Source organism: Sceloporus occidentalis, unplaced genomic scaffold, assembly GCF_023333645.1.
Source record: "Sceloporus occidentalis isolate IW3139 unplaced genomic scaffold, rSceOcc1.0.p SCAF_13, whole genome shotgun sequence".
NCBI classification, from domain to species: Eukaryota; Metazoa; Chordata; class Lepidosauria; order Squamata; family Phrynosomatidae; genus Sceloporus; species Sceloporus occidentalis.
Genome location: NW_028316993.1, coordinates 8,434,393 through 8,455,364, shown reverse-complemented (window position 1 = coordinate 8,455,364; position 20,972 = coordinate 8,434,393). Strand labels below are relative to the sequence as shown.

The 20,972-nt window shown below is 41.7% G+C and overlaps 2 protein-coding genes across 2 annotated transcripts; both read right to left on the bottom strand.

Annotated features, from left to right (window-relative positions):
* Window positions 1-304: 304 nt before the first annotated feature.
* Window positions 305-1,321, bottom strand: LOC149304834 (free fatty acid receptor 2-like). The gene has a single exon (XM_089479058.1). It carries the CDS (start codon window positions 1,319-1,321, stop codon window positions 305-307), a length of 1,017 nt encoding a protein of 338 aa, XP_089335184.1.
* Window positions 1,322-15,655: 14,334 nt separating this feature from the next.
* On the bottom strand, window positions 15,656-16,696 carry LOC149304833 (free fatty acid receptor 2-like). Its single transcript, XM_089479136.1, has one exon. The coding sequence runs from the start codon at window positions 16,694-16,696 to the stop codon at window positions 15,656-15,658; it is 1,041 nt and encodes a 346-aa protein (XP_089335262.1).
* Window positions 16,697-20,972: the final 4,276 nt, after the last annotated feature.

Below are 20,972 nucleotides of genomic sequence, written 5' to 3'. Positions count from 1 at the left end.
AAGTGAGCAGAAGGTAGAGATGTGCTGGGAGATCCTTTGAATAATTTTAGTAGACAGGAAAAGATTTCTGACACACAATAGTTCAAAAATATCAGCCATAACACGAAACTCCTATTATATTACAGGAAATAGGTCCGTGTATGGAAAAAACTGGGTGTGCCATGTAGTTTTGATACTCTAAAGAGAGTATATTTGGCACCAGCCAGGTTCTGAATCTCAGGGTTCTAGTAACAAATCTCAAAGCCTTCACCTTGCTTTGGAGTCCAGAAATGCTGCACCGTATAGGGCACTTCTTACAAAGGGTTCAGTTCTCAGATATCCCGGATCTTGTGAAAGGAGTAGGTGTGCTGGATCCAGCCAGCATATTTGAAACTGATACCTGGCCAGCTCCTTCTTCTTTGGTGTCTGTGTTTGGAGTCTTGCAGCAAACCAGGCAGCATGGCGAGGCAATAGTAGAGCAAATGCGGAGCCAGAAGGCAGTGAAGGCTCGGCGGATGGTGGCAGAAGAGAAGAAGAAGATGACAGGGTCCAGGGTGGTGTTCAGGGAGGTGAGGAAGAATGTCTCCACTCTCCAGGAAGGATTCTCATTCTGAATAAAGCCCACAATATGAGAGATGTTGTAGGGAGCAAAGGCCAGGGAGAAATTGAGCACCGTGGCCAAGGCTAGGGCCACGGCCCGTTGCTTCTTCTGTGGCTTGATGTTGGGCATGGAGGTCAGGATCCGTATGACGCTGATGTAGCAGAAAAGGGTGATGATGAAAGGGATTAAGAAGAGGACAATGCAGAGCTCCAGGCGGAAAGGGAGGACGATGCGGAGCTGGCTGGGAGTGAAGTTTTCATAACAGGTGGAGTTGTCATCAGGTTTCTTCTCACTTCCATCGTAGTATTCTACCACATAGACAATGCTTAAGCAGTGCGAGGAGGCCAGCAACCAGAAAAAGAGGCTGGCCACTTTTGCATAGGTTGGCCTGCGGTTTAACTTGTGCTTGACAGGGTGAGCGACGCACAGATAGCGCTCCACGCTGACCCCCATGAGGAAGAGGGTGCTGAGATAGATGCTGCTGTAGAATAAGAAGTTGGCCAGAGGGCAAAGGAAGTAAGGGAGAGGCCAAGTGTTGTCTAAGGCAGCCTCCACCATCTTGAAGGGCAAGAAGAATAGAAGGAAGAGGTCCGATATAGTCAAGTTGAGCAAGAGGATATCTATGGGGACCGGGTTCTGTCGCACCTTCCTCAGGAATGAGTAGCAGGCCAAGAGATTGGAAGGGAGCCCAGCCACAAAGGCAAAGGTGTAAACAGCCAGGACCAGACTTTTAGGTGCCATCTTCTCAAAGCCTGGAAGTGAAAGCAGGTTGTAATCAGAAATCTGAACATCAAGAATGGTGCATCTCTTTCCTCAAGGAAAACATTGAACAGAAGGATATATTTGCCATCCTTTTTATCTCTCTTTCTCAGACAGCATGTTCTCCAAATATTTTGGACTGCAACTCCCATCATCCGTACTCCAAATAACCAATGGACATGTTCATTAGAATGATGGGATTTGTCATAGTAGAATGAATTTCCCTTTGATTGAGGATTGCTTTCTTGTACCCATTGGTCCCAAGCATGATCCTCTAGATATTTTAAGACGTTCAGCTGTTATAATCTCTAAACACTGCTTGAGAGCCATGGAAGCTGATGCCTTGATGTCTTAGGGGCCCAAGCCTGAGAGCCTAGTATTGGAAACTGTGGTGTCTCTGGGTGTGGGTATTGTAACAGTGTCAACAATAAGTCTTCCTACTGCTTAGCAATAGATGCCCATGCATATCTCTGGACTTTGTAACGTTAAGAAACAAGGTAACTCTTTCCATATGAGTTTATTGGCATGTTGCATTGGATTTTGGGTGATGTGCTAAATCTGCTTAGACAGTTCATATATAGGGCTGAACCAAAGGACGTTGCTTTTTGAGGCAGAAAACCGACTCAAATCAATAATAACTATCCATAGAAGTAGTTATGGTAGCTTAAGCAAAAAAATTCATAAGCACTTCTCCTTCTCTCTGACTATAGGAATATATTTGCTGATCTTTTATGACATCCAAAATCTACAATTCAAGGCAATGCCGTCATTTTACCTAATAGCAAGGTAGTATCTCTCTGTGAAGTTCATAGGCCAAGGCTCATTATGGTCCTATGTGAGAGAAGATTACAGAATGTAACACACTCAAACGATGCTTTGTGGCTGAGTGCTCCAGGTGAATATAGGTCACTTACGGAGAACCTATCTTCCAGAGCCTTATTACCAAATAATACTTGAAAAAAGAGTTGTTTAATTGGAACACGGATTTGCACCCACTGAACCTGTATGGGGGTAATACTTGTATAGGATGGTAGTGGTGAATATGATCTTTTCAAAAATTGCATTTGGCATATGCAATATTCCAAAAATATAAGCTGACCATATTTCCAAAAATACATTTCCCTGAACTTTTACAACATTACACTACACTCTTTTGGGGCCTTATTCCATGAAAACAAAAAGCCAAAATGGAGTAGGAGAAGAATGGCTTTCTCCATGTCTCTCCGCATAACATGGTAACACTTTCGTTCTCCTTCCCGAAGGAGAAGTTTGTAAAAGTGCGCCTTTTACCAAGTGAATTTTCCAGCACAACATAAGGCATGTTTCTATGACTGTCTCCCTTGGGAAGAGAACAGAAGTGCTAGCATGTCATGCAGACAGGCATGGAGAAAGCCATTATTCCACTACTCCATTTCAGCTTTCTTATCTTACACTTATACTTGTAACTTGTTTAATTGTATTTTAAGGGGAGGGTGGGATTGGGAGTTACAGGAATGTATATTTAATGTTGGATATATATTTTAATGTTGTAAGCCGCCCCTGTTGCATTGTGCAGAGGGGTGGGATATAAATAATAATAATAATAATAATAATAATAATAATATTGTATTATTATTATAATGATAATATTATTGTATTAAGTATACAATAAGGCTCATAGTGCTATTATTCCACTTTAACGTCTGTGGCTGCCTCCTGTAGAATTCTGGGCTTTGTAGTTTAGTGAGATCCAAGAGTCCTCTGGCTGAGATTTTTAGATGTCCCTCCCTAAACCGCCAACCCCATGATTTCACAGCCACAGCAATTAAAGTGGAATGATAGCACCGAGACACTATAGTGTGAAAATATACAACATGCATAGAGAAAGCAGTAAGATCTTCTGACCAGAACGGTGACTGTTTGACCTTCCAACACTGGAATTTTCTTGCAACAGTAAGATCAAGCCAAACTAACTCACAGTTAAACTTCGCATCACAGGAATGCATGGTAATTTAAAGGGATTTGCTCTGAATTTTAGTCCAGCTTCTAAAGCAGTGGCACTGAACTATTCCCTAAATAGGTGCAGCATGATAGAGCTCTCCTTTAAGGCTGGACTAAGCCTAGTAGTGAATTGAGCACCCCACTGACTCCACCACCAACTCTCTCCAATTTGTAGGTATAGTACTTTACCACCGCTTAAATATAAACTTGAATAGAATAGAACCTTTACTGCAGTCATCAATAATTGATTCACTCAAACTGCGCCAAGTGCTTCACGGTGGGAAGCCGGTTCAACCGCTTCTATTTTGCTCAAGACTAACATTACCACAATGATCTCTTCTTCTTCTTTCTTAAAAGCAATCCCCACTGATAAATTTCAAATATAATATTTGGGAGGGGAAAAAAAAGAAAACCTTGATATTCTACAAGCTTTGAGTTTTTGCTTCGGGAATATTATCAAATTTGAATTTTGTGTGCCATTTCATTTGCGCGTACTACAAAGGAAACCCTTTAAAAGAGCCACCTAGAAAAAAAACAGCCTTCTTCCCAATGTATAAAGCAACTTATTTTTCTTCTAGACCCTCAGATATCAGATAATCATATCAGTGAATTCATTTGTGACCATTTAACCATTTTTCTCAACATGTTTTCAAAAGATCATATCAATCCCTGCCACATTTTCTAATCTTACTTGCGTTCTAGTAGAGTGATCACTCGCTTCAATCTCCAGTAAGGGTTCGACTCAAAGCAGCCCGGAGATGATCCCGTGACAAGTCTGGATTTTGTCTTCTCGCAGCAAGCAGTTGGAAAATGTGAGTAGACCAAGCTGCTGTACGGTTACATGAAAGAGATAGTCCTTACGTTACGCATTGGAGGAAGTGAGGTCATTGGCTGAAAAGGGAACTTATTACCACTGGATACAGTTTTACCTGGGAAATAACTCTGGAGAGCAAGAGGAAGTAAATGATGCTGCAGAAGTCCAGACTTGTGCAAACTTACCATGAAACCCAAGCCCAACCTCCTTCTTTAGTTGCAAACGTTTTCTGTGCTCATTATAAAAGCATAGAATCTTTCCCCCCCTAGTCGTTCTCAAAAGTACAATCAAAAGAGTGCTCCTAGTAATAACCCAAGAGGAAATTAACACTTGTTCATCACTAAGGATGTGTGGCAAGATCACTCTGCCTAAGGTCCCTCCCCAGTTATGCCCCATCTACACCTTCTGGAGCTGTGCATAGATGGTCACATAATTTCTAGCAGGAAAGAAGGTTAAGAGGTGATATGATAGTCCTGTTTAAATATTTGAAGGGATGTCATATTGAGGAGGGAGTAAGCTTGTTTTCTGCTGCTCCAGAGACTAGGACCCTGAACAATGGATGCAAGTTACAGGAAAAGAGATTCCAGCTTAACATTAGGAAGAACTTCCTGACAGTAAGGGCTGTTCAACAGTGGAACAAACTCCCTCGGAGTGTAATGGAGTCTCCTTCTTTGGAGGTCTTTAAACAGAGGCTGGATGGCTATCTGTCGGGGATGCTTTGATTGTGATTTCCTGCATGGCAGGGGGTTGGACTGGAGCCCTTGCAGTCTCTTCCAACTCTACGATTCTATGATTCTATGTTGTTTTGGCCTGCAAGAGGACTCTGGCTATCAGTGGCCTTATTTTAGGGTTTTCTTCCCAAGAAGTCTTCAAAGAAGATAAGCTATTGCCTTTCTCTTCTAGAGTAAAAGAGTGTGACTTGCCCAAGTTCACTCTGTGCGTTTCCATAGCTGAGCAGGGATTCAAATCTAGCCCAATATTCAAGTCACTTCAGCATACCGACTGTTTGTGCCTTTTTACTGTTGGTGAATAAGTTTTTAAAAAGAATAACAGGCCCCATTGCTACATTAGTAATGTGCCTCTGTGATCTGCAACATGTTTAACTACCTAAAGCCCATATGCTTTAATTCATTTTGGGTATACTAGCTGCCAGGATTAGAACCCGAGACATCTATGCCCACTAATCTAGGCAGAGAATTTCATTCTGCTTTTTTTCCTTTTCTTTTTAAAACCCTCCACACAAACACACCTCCAGGACCAAACATAGGAGGACACAGTTTGTGACTATAAATCTGTACTTGTTTGTTATACCTTAAATTGATGATGTCCCTTCTGCCAGTTTGCACATCTCCTCCTAAGAGTATAATCCACCTTTACATATGATGCGTATGTACATATGAAGTTCAACAAATACAGCAGTACAGTGTACGTTCCACTGAAGTAAAACTATACACCCAACATTTTAAAAATGTACACAGATATATTTCTGAGAGAACTGCAGTAGTTTGTCCATTTGAAAAATGCATACAAAACCACATCTATCTATCATCTATCTATCTATCTATCTATCTATCTATCTATCTATCTATCTATCATCTATCTATCTATCTATCTATCTATCTATCTATCTATCTATCTAATCTGCAAGAAACTGGCAAGGCATAAACTTGGGTTATGGCCAAAGGAATAAATGCATGAAAACATGTCTGACAGATCCTTCCCTAGAAATGACTGGTGAATTCCTGTTCTTGCAAAGCGCTTTGTGAAACTACCTTTCTACTTTCAACGATAGATTTCACATCATGTTTTGTGAGGCTGACTTAGGAATAGCTCAGTCATCAGTTTCAGTTCAGCAAATGATGGGAGGATGTTTATATAGTGTGCAGGGCTGGTCTTCTGGTCTCATTCTGCGGGAAATGGCTGGGAGAAGATATTCTTTTGCGCTTAGTGTTCTTACACTGCGTTTACTTCTAGAAGTGTTTCACTAAACCACAAATGGGACCGAAAAGTTTAAATCTTCCTTTTCCATCCCTTCAAAATCAGATTAATTTGACTCTCCCTTGGGAACCAACACCCTCTAATGGAAGAAAGTAGCTGTTACATTCCACACTGTTTCTAGCCATTGTGTGTGTGTGTGTGTGCTGTTATATCTTCAAATTGTTTCCAACTTGGGAAAGGGAACTAAATATATCAATATCTGATACTGATTGGTCCGCTATCTGGTCGTCTTCCTTGTTGAAATCGAGATCAGCCTTGACCAGAGATAATGTTTTAAAGATAGTTCACAAATGGTATATGAACCCCATTAGACAATCACAAATGATAAAATCTATGTCACTTCTATGTTGGAGAAGGATGCCCAGTTTTAGGGACATACTACCATAAATAGATCAATTGTCCAAACATTAATCTTTTTTGGCACGAAGTAATTAAACAAACTGCTTTAACTGCAAATCAAAAAAAAAAAATCAATTTTTGTCCAGTTCTTTTGCTACTTTCATTCTACAGAAAGAACAATAAATTCTTAAAACAGAAAACTGATTTCTCTCCTTCTGACAACGGCTCGACTCAAAGTGGCTAATTCTTGGAAAACAGGCCTTCTGTATTTAGATAACTGGTGGAAAAGAGTTTGGGACCAATATCTAATGGAGAAGTTATTAGATAATATGAATTACAACCCAAAACAGCAAAACCAAGCATCTTTTTATGAAAAATGGCTTCCCCTTATTGACTTTGTCAACACAAACCTTATAACTGTTCCTCCTCCAACTTGTCAGGGATCGCTATGATCCGACTTTTTCCAAACAATCTAAACTATATAAGACTTTATATAAGGGATGTTCTTGAAAATTGGAAAGTTTTGAAAGATTATTTTATAATTGTATGATTTTGTAGGGTTTTAGCCTTTTTATTGTATTCCTTTTTGTATAATTTAATTAAAAAATTTAATTAAAAAATCATTTCCAACTTATGGTGACCTTAAGGCAAATCTATCACAGAATTTTCTTGGCAAGTATCTCCAGAGGGAGTTTGCCATTACCATCCTCTGGAGCTGAGAAAGTGTGACTCACCCCAAGGGCATCACTGGGGGGGTGTATGGGGGTGGGTCACACCAGGTGACACCCCAGAAGAGGGGTGACACCTGTCGACCCCCTGCCCCATGCAGGTGCTCCTTGGGCCCATGTGGGTGCCCCTTGGGGCTGTGCAGGTGGTGCTCCAGGCCTCAAGGGGGTCCCCAGGCTTTGGGGGGGGGGAACCGCATGGCCGTTTCCCTGGCCCTGGAAGTCCCACTGGAGGTCCCACAAGGATGTCCTGATCCCTCAGTAGTCCTGCCCACCGCATCGGGTGACACCTGGTGTGGGATCCCCAATGATTCACCTAAGATCATCCAGTGGGTTTTCATGGATGATCAGAGATTCAAACCATGATCTCCAGAATCTTACTCCAACGCTCAAGCTATAGCATGCCCAATCTCTAAAACACAGTGATGAACTCTGCCAATATAGGGGCGTTGAGCTTCCTATGAGCGTTTTAAAGCCAATGTGCTAATCTCCTAGTTGCCCATTTGTGCCCTGGAGAATGCTGGGGATGGGCTGCTCTGAATAACCCCTCAGAGATGTCATGTTCCTTTCCGGCTTTTTAAAGAGTTGTTTTTATACTCTGGCAGACATATCTAAAATTAAGAAAATCTGGTTGATGCTCTATGAATGGCAGACAGAGAAATAAGCTTTAAAAGCTTATGTCTGTCTGTCTGTCTGTCTGTCTGTCTTTCTGCACTACTTAATCCTACAGTGTCCATTCTCTTTGAGAGATTCTGGGACTTGTAGTCCAGAAAAGTTACTTTTCCAAGCTCTGGACAATAACCCACATTTACGAGTTATGACAGAATCCAAAGTTCATAAATTTAGGATAAGGCACTAGCTCATTCCTTTTCTTGTGTTTTCTTTCTTTCTTTCTTTCTTGCTGGGATCTGAATTCATATTCAAAAATTAGGCCATAGTTTGTTTGCAGTGCAACACAGTGCCACACAGTGGCCTGAATCCTGTAGTTTAATTCCGGCTAAAGTAGATCCAGTGAACGAATTGTTCGGTGGTTATTCTACATATAAGTAGGTCCCATCGATTAAATGGGTCTGCTCTAGCTAGATCTAACAATAAAGGTGTGGGCAAATGTGCAGTAGAGCAGCATAAGGAACAGGATGACAAAATATGGTGTGAAATTCAATATGATACATAGCACAATACACAAGGAGGATTGCCAAGTGACTAAAAATCAAACACAGCCCTTGCCGGCTTTTCTATTGTATCACTGTCACCACCAATGTAAGATACAGAAAGCAGTTGTTAAAGCCTTTCAGAGAGTTTGTCGGATCTAACCACCACCAACCCACAATTGGGAAGTGGCATTACCACAAAGCTTGCAGGGTGTTCCTCCTTAGCTCATACCTTTTCTATGTCTCCTTCCCTGGACCAGACCAATGTTACACATTTTAAGAATGTAATATTTAGCTATACATATTTTTGGCACACTTTTATTGAAACTGATCTTATCAATAAAAGCAAAGTCCTAAACTGATTTTTGATACTCATTTCTGTTTGTAGCACTTGGAGTCCAATAACTACAGCTGTCCTGTCAACAAATATTTTCAGGGGTTTATCCCTGCTTGTGTGCTGTAGCAGAAACATTAAAATGTTCTGATACTTTAAATATTAACCTGTATTGTGTGGCATACATTTTCAAGGACTGCTTCATGGGTCATGACATCACAGAGCATTGTTTCAGAGCATGAAACAAAACTCTTTATGAGCTTATGAATGAGAGACCTCCCAAAGCTCATCCACCTGTGATGTGGTCTTCCTTTATTCACTATTGCCTTACATGAAAATTATCATCTTTCATCTTAAACTGTTGATGTTCTTCCCCCTTTACCATTATAATAACAGCCAACATCCCCACCAAACTCACCTTTTAAGTAAATCGGTCCCCTCCCATGGTTATTTCCATGCCACTGGGAGGATCAATGGAAACACATCCAACTATTTTCCTGTAAGTGGACGTGTTGCGTAGATGTTGTCTTAGGGACCTCACAAAGATGTCTGGAAGTCCTCTTAGATGCCTGTTGCAGGATCTCCAGTTGCAGAAAGTTGGAGTGTGTGGACCCCCTGCACTTTCCAACGACATGGAAATGGCAATAGTGGGATGAGGTGGGAAACATCAAGCCAAAACCAGCCCTACACATTTTGCTACTGAGGCACAGGATAAAATGGCATCTTCGCCATTCCTTCTGGAGATCAGAATGCCAGAGGATTGCCAACTCAATCCTATGTGAACATCTCCCATGGGACAGAGTCTACTGCTACACTTCAGAGTAGAAAGTGAGTTTAGGGTGTGCAACTCTGTCTTCCAAGAGAGGAAAATTGTAGGGTGGGGCAGAAGGAATAGCGGAGGAGCTTCCACATCTTTTCCACAGCATCTCACTGCTAAGTGAATTCTCTCACCCACTCTGCCTAATGTTAGGGTTTGAAGGTGGTGGGTTCCTCTTCATGAGATGATTTTAAGGAGAAGCTGGAATACCATCTACCAAGGGTGAACTCAAGATCTTGTACCTAGTTTGACTAGATAAGCTCTAAGATCCCTTCAAACTCTTTGTGATACAGTAAATCTATACAAAAATGAAAGAGGTGTTGAGGAAGCTGCAAGGTACTCTTCTGGTACTTCTTCACACTTGCATGTCCACCATCAAAAGAGGAAAGGAGAAGAAAAAGTGACCTCTCTTTTTGATAACTTTTATCTTTTCTTTTTACATTTTAAAAGACTTTATTTATTGACTCACTGCATCACGTTCTCCTTTACACTGAGATCCAAGGTGACATAACTTAAAAACAGATATAACCGAAAGTGCAATAAATTACAGCAGTACGATACAATTAAACAAATAATCAAACAATATTTATTAAAAGATGGGCATCAATTTAAATTTTAATTGGGTGTGATCTGGGATCTGTTAGATCTGAGGACTTTAAAAGGGCTGTAAAGATATTGAACTGTTCACTCAGGTGCTTCTCTGTATTGGTAAAATTGGTCATTATGCCAGACTCAGTTAAAGTACATAAATCAGAAACTGTTGGCCTGTGATGTTTTGCTTAACTTGGATTATTTCATTAAAGATTTGCTCAGTGAGTACAGAATTGAAGAGGCAACAATTCCCTAGTAAAGACATGGCAACAATATTGGACTCACTTATTCAATAGGGAAATGGGCCTGGTTTCCTGTTCTTTTAGTATCAGATGCATACAAAACAAACCCTGTTCACTCATATTCTCAGCATCATTTATAGGTAGATATGGCATCTCAGAAGTAAAATTTCCCCTGGGTGAAAAAAATTGTTGTGATTCTTAAAATTAAGATTGTGGCTTCTCTCAGTGGCACTGCCTTCCTTGGGATTTCTTGGGATATTAAACAGTCTTTAAACAGAGGCTGGATGGCCATCTGTCGGGGATGCTTTGATTTGGATTTCCTGCATGGCAGGGGATTGGACTGGATGGCCCTTGCGGTCTCTTCCAACTCTACGATTCTACGATTCTATGATTCTATGATTCATGAACCTATCCCATTCTTACTTTTGACTTGGACCACAGAGTCATAGAATCAAAGATTACGGTACATGCCTACTGGATTCCTTCACCGCCTGCAAAAAGCAGATATTGCATTCCCCAAACCCAGAATCCAGTTCTGCATCATTCCGAACAGATGACTTATATGGGTTGAATGAACTATGGGTTGCTTCTGATATCATTGTGTCTTGGCAGGGGTAGTATCACTGGGGTGGGAAACACATGCTACAAAGCTGTGTGGGTAAAGTGTATCTGTATAAACAATTTCACAAAACTCAACCCTATTTTAAAATAACCAGGATAGCTAGAAAACTGAACTTAAACCTGTTTTATAACTCTTGTAAGTTTGGGTTCCTTTTCTGTTTTTCTTGTTGTCTCGCCTTACCTTCCATTTTCTGAAGGAAACCCTCCTCTCTCTTTCATATTACCTCTTCAGTTCTACTTGTTAACCATGGTGGCAGTCATTTGGACCTGGATCTAGGTGATCTTCTGCTATTCTGGCATTGAGTAATTTCCATGAAGTCTGGAGATATTTGACCTCTTGGCTCTTCCTCTCAACTTCTTTTCTATGCAAATCCATAATTCTTGAGAAGCTTCCTCTTTTGAAGTCAAATGTAACTCTGTATGGACTTGCTTGGTATCTCCCCCCATTACATACCATTAGCTGCTATGCAGTAGAAGCCCAAAAGATCAGTTGCAAATGTATAACGCCTCAGCAGTGCCTTTAAGAGGATCAGTTGTTGTAGCTACCATTCTCAGCTTGGGGCTGGTAGTGATATATTATTGCATTAACATTCTTTAACATATGAATTTACATGAATGTGTGAATGAAAATACGCACGCTAGGTCAACAAAATATTTTTATTCCTATAGTTCTTTGAGGGGTGTGTGTGCATGTAGATGTAAACAGGGGTCCCCAAGGGTAAAAAGTCTGAGTATCACTGTTTTAGTAGATAGACCATGTTAACATAGGTTGAGATCCTACATCTGGGATGTAGTTACAAACGTGTAACTGTGTATTATCCCCTGATCTGACACACCAAACTTACCTTAAATGCCAGCAGCTACACTGAGTGATGATGATCTGTTCTGCTGGTGATCGGAGGGCAGAAGGATGGTGTTTCCAGTTCCATCCTGCCAGCAATGTGTGATGGGATGAGGAATTGCTGGAGGTGTCCTTCTTCTGATTGTTGCACTAGAGATCATTTTTGGGATGGGCTGGAATTGTCATCCTGTTCTGCCCTAAGCATCAACACAATAGACCTCTATTGCTTGGTGCAGTTACTGCCTGTTAAGGTAGGCTTGGGTTGGCATTTGTGATTGTGGCAATGGTAACATGATCATAAACATGAATGCCAAACAGTTACACACATATAAGTCTAGATTATACAGTTGTTAATACTCAATAGGATGTCAGCCCTTAAATTTTGTAATGGACATTCTGCCACAAACAAATAGAATTACAGTCCTCCCTCTGAATTCATGGGTGATCCAGTCTGGATCCCCCTGTGAATTCGAAAATTTGCATATATGCAAGCCTCATAGGCTTGAATGGAAACATGTTCCCATGCATGTGCACCATGGATGTGGGCACCATTAACTTTAATGGAGGTTGCCCTTCCGTGAATAATCAAAACCACAGAGCTCAAGTCCGTGAAAATGGAGGGCCAACTGTAATCTAAGGTCTTGAAAGATTATTATGCCAAAATAAAGCAGCCATAATCCTACATTGTGTGGGTGGGCCATAATACTCCAGCCATGCAGTTCCAAAGCAATTATGCCCTGAAAGAAAACTTTAAAGATGTGAGAGCTCTTGAGATCTGGCCCATCTGGTTGTCCAAAGGCCCTCTATACAGAGCAGCATGCTGTGAACATAATCTTCTAATGTCAGGCACCAATGGTAGGATTTGGGTGTTATGTTCAGTCATTCATGACCATAAATATGAATCCCCAGAAGATAAGATAGTGTAACTCCAGTTTACACTATTGTAGTTCCTGAACAGAAGGATGTCAGCCATTGTTCTTCTTATTATTATTCTTATGCAAAATTTGTCTCTGTTCCTCCAGATTTTATATACCCACCATATGCACATGGAATGTAAGGTGTGTGTACATATGTTTACATTTTCTTTCTTTCTTTCTCTCCCCCCCCCCTTTTTTTTTTTAACTTTTGGATGGAGTTTGCAGTTTGAATGTACTCCTGGATTCTGCTCTGAACCTGGCAGCAGCCAGAAGTGCATTTGCACACTTAAAACTTGTACACCAGTTGCACCTATTTTTTTTTTCTGATTGTAGTGGTGCATACAGTGACATTCCATCTGGATTACTGTTAACACACTATACATGGGGCTGCCTTTGGAAACTGCTCGGAAACTTCTGCTCTCCCAAAGAGTTGCAGCCAGATTGTTAACTAGAATGACCATATAACTACCTGGCTGAAACAGCTCCACTGAATGCTGGTATCTTTCCAAACACAGTTTAAAATCCTGATGCATCTCAGGTCCAGTTTATCTGAAAGATTGCACATTCCAGCACAGACAGAGTCTCTGTTTCCCAATCTGCTTTTCAATTGACCGGGGACCTCCCTGTTTTGTCCCATGCTTCCGTTTTTTAGCCCTCCTCCAGTCTGTTACAGAAGACGGACTCTAATTTAGCAAGGAAGCAGCTACATTGGAATTAAATAGAAAGGAGTAATATACAATTGGTGGTTGTCGGTATAGTGATGGGACCTGACCCCTAAACTCCAGACATCCTTTCTTAACAGGTTCATGTTTATGCTAAATCTCATCCGATAACGCAATCAGCACATTGTCTTGCTTGGTGAATACTTGCCAGAACCTCAATTAACATTTATAAATTGGGCCACGGATTGTGTACAGTGCAACACAGTGCCACCCAGTGGCCTAAATCCTTTTGGCTAATCCCCAAACTAGAGTAAACCTAGTGAATTAATTGTTCAATGGTTAGCTGACAAACAGGTAATCCAATTGATTAAGTTAGTCTGCTTTATCTGGGGGCCACCTAAATGTCACAAAAGCACCAGATCCTGTCTGATCTTGAAAGCTAAATTGACAGGTGACTTGAAGGCACATACACACAGACTTTAGCAGGGGCTGACAAGATGCAATATAGTAGACTACCATCCTGAGCTGTATCACGCAATGTGTCATTTATCATAGTCCATAGTGGGATGCTTCGTGAGAGTTGTCAAGAGACCAAAAAATCAAACATTGCCCTGGCCTGTTTTTCTGTTCTATCACAAGCTTAGTCTAAAGAACTTAGCAAGTAAAACCTTTCAGAAAATTAGTCAAGCCTAACCACTACCAAACCACTGTCGGGAAGTGGCGTTTCCAGTTTACCACAAAGCTTGTAGGGTGTTCCACTGAGCTCATATCTTTTCTTTGTGTGCTCTTCAGAAGCCAGCAAAATATTACAAACATTAAGAAGGTAATATTTATCTACTGATCCCCTCCATACGCTTTATTCAAACTGCTCATATAAATGCGTGAAGTTGGAGGCTTTCATGGCCGGCATCCATAGTTTTTTGTGGGTTTTTCGGGCTATGTGGCCATGCTCTAGAAGAATTTATTCCTGACGTTTCGCCAGCATCTGTGGCTATGGGCATCTTCAGAGAATGCATCCTCTGAAGATGCTCATAGCCACAGATGCTGGCGAAACGTCAGGCATAAACTCTTCTAGAACATGGCCACATAGCCCGAAAAACCCACAAAAACCTATGCCCATTTAAAAGTTTATTGATATGAATCAGTAATCAGTTATGGGCCTTGTGTCTCTTGTAGTCTTAGAAAAATAGTTTCTTAATGAAAATATTTTCAGGGAATGAACCATCATAGTCTCTCATGACAGACATATTAGTCTTGTGGCATCTAAATGATTGACATGTTTTATTTTGCACCAGCTTTCATGGGCAGCAACAGGATGTAAGCATGTCATATTTTCTAAGACACTTCTCTGTTTATCTATTGTCTCTCTATCTCTCTATCATCTGTCTACCTACATAGGAAACTTCATATAGCAACTACTTCACACAGGAAACGGACATGGTAACATTTTCTGGTCTCCTATCTGGTACCATTCTGTTTCTCTACCCTTTCTCCTGATCCTGGAAAGATCTTTTTGTTTAATAATTTGACCAAGAGACCAAGAATTTGACAAGGAATGGCTGCAATGCAATAAGTAAATAAGAGGAGAATGTTCTTCCTCTGAGTATGTAGCAGAGAAATGGCTAGAAAGCCTGCCGTTCTTTGAAGACTTGGCACTCAGCAATCTGAAGTGACAGTGGCTAAGATATATAGAAGCTAGCCATAGATGAGAAAACCATTCTTCCTCTTTGGCCCTTCTTGAGGTTTCATCCCATTTCTAATCAAACCAAGTATTCAAAAGGATGTAGAGTGGGCAAACATCTGAAGAACCTCCCATGCCTAGCACTGCCAATTGTTCCCTACAATTGAAAACTCCAGGGCAGTGTTGTAATGATTGTCAACTGACCGCTCTCCCCCAAAACATATACAGGTCAGCGATTGTATCTTTAATAGTTTGATTTTCAGAAATCAATTTGTCTTAATTGTCATCCAGTATCATCTGGATGTATCTCTGTACACAATTATCATGAACCTCCAGATTCTCTGAAGATGCCAGCCACAGTGTACAATTTGGACTAATAATTGGATTCAGTCTAGTATTCCATTGTTGCTTTTTTCACAAAAGACATTCACCCTCCCACAAGTGATGCAAAAACCCATTGAAAAATACACAAAACCTCTTGCAATCTCATTCAGCATGGGGAAAACCTTTGAAAAATCTTTACTTTTCTGTAGGGAAAGGAAATAAATCTCCATCTCCAATCTGAGGAATGTGAAAGCTAAGGACATTGAGATCCTTGGAGAATCATTGCTGTTCTGATGTTCTAGATCTGTGCTGTACAGTTAGAGCAGAGGAGAGAGCAACCACTCCTGTTTGTCTGTCAAGATTAGAAGTGGATCTTCCACCATCTTCCTCATCATTGTCACTAGGAACTGAACAGCAAGGAAAAGGACACCATGAAACAAAGGCCTGGACATAAGAGCCTATACCAAGCCAATACTCAGTAAAAACTTGGCGAATTGTGGCAGAAGAGAAGAAGAAGATGACCGGGTCCAAGGTGGTGTTCAGGGAGGTGAGGAAGAACGTCTCCACTCTCCAGGAAGGATTCTCATTCTGAATAAAGCCCACAATATGAGAGATGTTGTAGGGAGCAAAGGCCAGGGAGAAATTGAGCACCGTGGCCAAGGCTAGGGCCACGGCCCGTTGCTTCTTCTGGGACTTGATGTTGGGCATGGAGGTCAGGATCCGTATGACACTGATGTAGCAGAAAAGGGTGATGATGAAAGGGATTAAGAAGAGGACAATGCAGAACTCCAGGCGGAAAGGGAGGACGATGCGGAGCTGGCTGGGAGTGAAGTTTTCATAACAGGTGGAGTTGTCATCAAGTTTCTTCTCACTTCGGTCATAGTATTCTACCACATAGACAATACTTAAGCAGTGGGAGAAGGTCAGCAACCAGAAGAAGACGCTGGCCACTTTTGCATAGGTTGGCCTGCGGTTTAACTTGTGCTTGACAGGGTGGGCAATGCAGAGATAGCGCTCCACGCTGACCCCCATGAGGAAGAGGGTGCTGAGGTAGGTGCTGCCATAGAAGAAGAGATTGGCCAGAGGGCAAAGGAAGTAAGGGAGAGGCCAAGTGTTGTCTAAGGCAGCCTCCACCATCTTGAAGGGCAAGAAGAATAGAAGGAGGAGGTCCGATATAGTCAAGTTGAGCAAGAGGATATCTATGGGCGCCGGGTTCTGTCGCACCTTCTTCAAGAATGAGTAGCAGGCCAGGAGGTTGGAAGGGAGCCCAGTCACAAAAGCAAAGGTGTAAACAGCCAGGACCAGACTTTTAGGTGCCATCTTCTCAAGGTCTTTAAATGAAGGGAGAGAAGATAAAATATTAAACATGGCATCACCAGGAATGCATTCCCGAGAAAGGGGCAAAACAGTCTTCCCTGATGGGGCAGCTTCAATCTGCCCCGACAAAGCCGGATTGGGGCCTTGGCAACTGTATGCCAGTGCCCCAATCTGCCTTTTTGCTGGCCAAAAACAGCCGCTCTGTATTGCACTGGCAAAAAGCTGGCTTCCCCGCCCCGCTGCAGTGGGAAGCCAATTTTAAAGCACCCCAACAGTGTGCGGCGTAGAAATGCCACACCACTGGAGTGCCTTGGAAGCTGGGTTCTGTGTAAATTAGTGGGCAACTTGAAACCAGCTTCCAGGCATCTTGGGGGCATGGGTCATCTGCATGCCACACTCCCAAGCCGGGCGGAAACCAGCTTTTTGTGCCAATCTGTTCTGGCCCTTAGTTCAAGGATTTGATACTTTATAGCATTGTATTCCTATTGCTAGCAGGACACCCCCTGTGCTTCTGTTTCTTCCCTCCGCAACCATTTTTGCATGCTGTAACAGAGGCCATGGATATAGGAAGCAGGGCTGCTTAGCTCTTGCCAACCCTGCTGAAAGTATACTTAATATCCCCTCTCTTTTCTTCCCAACACTTTTTGTTTTTGTAGCATTTCTTTTTCAGTTGTAAGCATTTGACTGGGGACAGCTTTATTTACAGCGCTATATAAATAAAGGTTAATAATAATAATAATATTGTATGCATCAACTATTTTGGGAGCTGTTTGACTGAGAACTTGCATGAATGCTTTAAACAAACACACAAGTAATTGGACATTTCTGACTCAGCCCATCATGTTTTGTCACACTTTACGAGTGGTCAACAAGCTCTGCTAGACTCTATAGCATCTAGAGAGATATTGGTTGGCAACTACAGCACATTTTCTCTCTCTCAGTCTCTCGTTTTCCATAGTTATCAACCTCTCTCATTTCTTTCTTTTACTAGCCCTGTGACAGTGCCATTCTTGGAAACTCTAGTTTATGCCTGCTTTTTTCCTCCACCTCATAACTGTACTAAATAAAAAACAAAACCATGCAGAGTTTGATGCTCTGTAGACCCAGCTTCACACTTCTTTACCCCAGCAGCATTTAAATACAGCTTCTGCCAGTACTGCTACTGAACATGGGGAAGAGATACAGTGGATGATACAGAAGTAACTGATTTTGGCTGCAAAGGGAAGAGAAATGAATATGGTCTCCCAGACAGACAGTATCCAGATGGAGTACACATGTTTCTTTACCCCTCACAGACAAGACGAGGTGCATCTTCATTTCCTGCGTTACCTCCTGGCTCCATCCAAGGTTAGTAAATGGCAATATCAGTGGTCCCTGGGGCTTGGCAGGTGTTAAGGAAGAAGGTTCTGGGTCAGTGATGGTGAACCTTTTCGAGGCCGAGTGCCCAAACTGAAACCCAAAACCTCCTTATTTATTGCAAAATGCCATGTCCCTCAGGCTTTCTAGTAACAAACTCTGGCAAACTCTGTGCTGGGACGATGGCACATGTGCCCACCGAAAGGGCTCTGAGTGCCACCTCTGGCACGCGTGCCATAGGTTCACCATCACTGTTCTGGGTCGTATACAAGCGCTAGTGAAAAGTTCCTTGTTTCCTTTCCAAAAGAGAACATGCACATGTGGAGTCCATTTACATGTACTTATACCAGAACAGGATTCCAGTGTGTTTTTCAGGGATGTGGAAATACTTTTTCCATCAGCTTTATCCCATTGACATTTCTGTTCCCTGACACCTTAATATGTGACTGGCATTGCCCAGCAATTTTAATGTAATTTTTTGTTTGTTTCAGAGTATTCCTGCTATAAGGGGAATCAGTTCAGTCCCAGCAGGTTTCATCAATGAATGTATATGTGACTCTTTAGCAGAAAATGCAGCCCCACTAAATGCATCTGAGGAAGCAGACTGAAGTCTACGAAAGTTCCTGCTGCCAACTTCTTTATTTCAGTTAGAGTTTATCAGAATAGACAAGATTCCACGGGCAAACGGGAGTTAAACAAGATTTAAAGCAAAGAAAACTCAGAAATGTCCAAAGTTTAGCACATGACATTGCTGTTAACATGAAACAATGCAAAGTTAATGCAAATGCAAAGCAGAGAAAACCAGCAGCTTTTTACTTTTGGAACAACCCGAAAGTAAAAAAGCTGCTGTTTTTCTCTGCTTTGCATTCAGATTAACTTCATGTTGTTTCACTTGGGCAGTCCCTAGTGCGATAAACTCCCCAAATGTGCAAGCTTTGTTTAAATTCGAATGTACTTTAAATTGCGTTTAACTCCTGTTTTCCTGTGGGATCTCACTAGTGTGATAAAGCTGTACTGGCTTCTTTATTTCAGCTAGTCTCAAAGGTACTACAAGATCTCTCTACATACTAATTCTACAGGCTAACGCAGCTATATCTTTGCATTCTTTAGCAGAAAAGGAGAGTTGCTCTTTTGGGCTACAATCCCCAGGACTGGCAAAGCCAATGTCCATGTTAGCGGAGGGATTCTGGGGGTTGTAACCCAAATAATATGTTTTCAAAACTCTGAGGTTTCGTTTTCTATCCATTCCCCCTCTCTCAACTTTAAAAGAGAATAAGTTGTGGTTCCATTTAAAAAATAAAAAAAAACCTTACCTATATTGTAGTTGATGAATCACAGTGATATTTTGAAGGAGAAAAGAATTACAAGTATCCAGAGAAGATCCAACCACTGCCCTGATGTATGCCTTCCAAAATCAAGAGCATAGCTTCCTTCTCACGCACTGTAAAAAGACTAAAGCATCTCTCTGGTATGGGATGGACCAAACAGTGAAAGGATGTGCAACTGTGGTCTAGTAAACCACAGTCTAGAGAAGCTTTGGGTTTTCTGAGAACCATGGCAGAGCTTCCTCACAACTCATCAATGGTTGGCTACATGGTAGACTACATAACCCATGTGTCCAGCAGACCACTTCCAGTAATGCCATGCATTTCCAAAGGAAAATTTCATATACAGTGGACCCTTGTTATACGCTCGGGTTTGGTTCCAAGATCCCCCGTGTATAACACAATCCGTGGATGCTCAAGTCCCATTAAATATAATGACATAGCAAAATGGTGTCCCTTATAAAAAATGGAAAATCAAGGTTTGATATTTGAAATTTATACTTTTTTTTACAGTTCACACTAAAACCTAGAGCAGATTCACCATCCCATAGACCTCAAAGCCACCAGTCCCAATTGCACAGGTCTGTCTTGAGAAGCAGCAGCTTGATTTGCAGAAATCAATCAATCAACCAATCAATCAATCAATGATTATTATTATTATTTCCCACTGCTTGCTGCTCTAAACATGGTCTCCTGCCTTTCTTTTGGATCTCATCTCTGGCATCTGCCACTTCCCTTCCCATATTTCTCTACACCCTTCAAGGAATCAGTTGCACTTTGTAACCAGATTCAATTAGCCAAAATGAAGCAAGGATGTTTACAGTGCCTGAACCTCTCCCTAAACACATAGTTAGGGGAAGGGCTGGGCTGCATAGGAAACACAGATCTTTGAACTGTGAGCACTTAATGGCCATTGAATCACTATCATGGCCCCACAGCTTAACCACAGAGTAGCACTGATGTAACTTCATATCAAACTTTCCAACCAGACTTTACTACGGCAGTGGAGACAGTATACTTTTGATGACTTGATTGCTCCAGCGGTTCAGTTAGCATTTCTACTATCATGACTTATCCTCCCACTTCCACTACCATCACCGCCTTTGGATTGATCTGCCCCATAGTTGACAACTTCTTTGAATATTTTTCCAGTTCCAGGAGGGTAGCTAACTTCTCCGAACCATTTATCCTCCATGACTATGAGCCAAAAGGTGCAAGTGGCTGTGGAAATGTGTGAGTTCATCTCTGCCTTTTGAAACATGTTGCAAAAGTAATTGAGAGGTGGTGATGGAGGTGGTAGTGGCAGGGTCATCCCAAGACAGAAAACAAGACGGTGGCCACTCCTTTTCCATATATAAAAGCCAAATGGAGTGGCTTTGAACCTTTCTTCAGCACTGGAGATAGGTCAGACTTTTCCATTGCTTGGACCAGGAGTGACCCAACTGTCAGAGGTTAGGGGGCTGCAAGAGGTCACTTCTTGTTCTCCTAGACCTCAAATAGTCTGGAAGGAAAGTGACAAAAAAAAACTTGCCATATCTCCAAGAGAATTTAGGAAAAGCGGTTTCTTTTAAAAAGGAAACTGATCCCCAGGGGGCAAT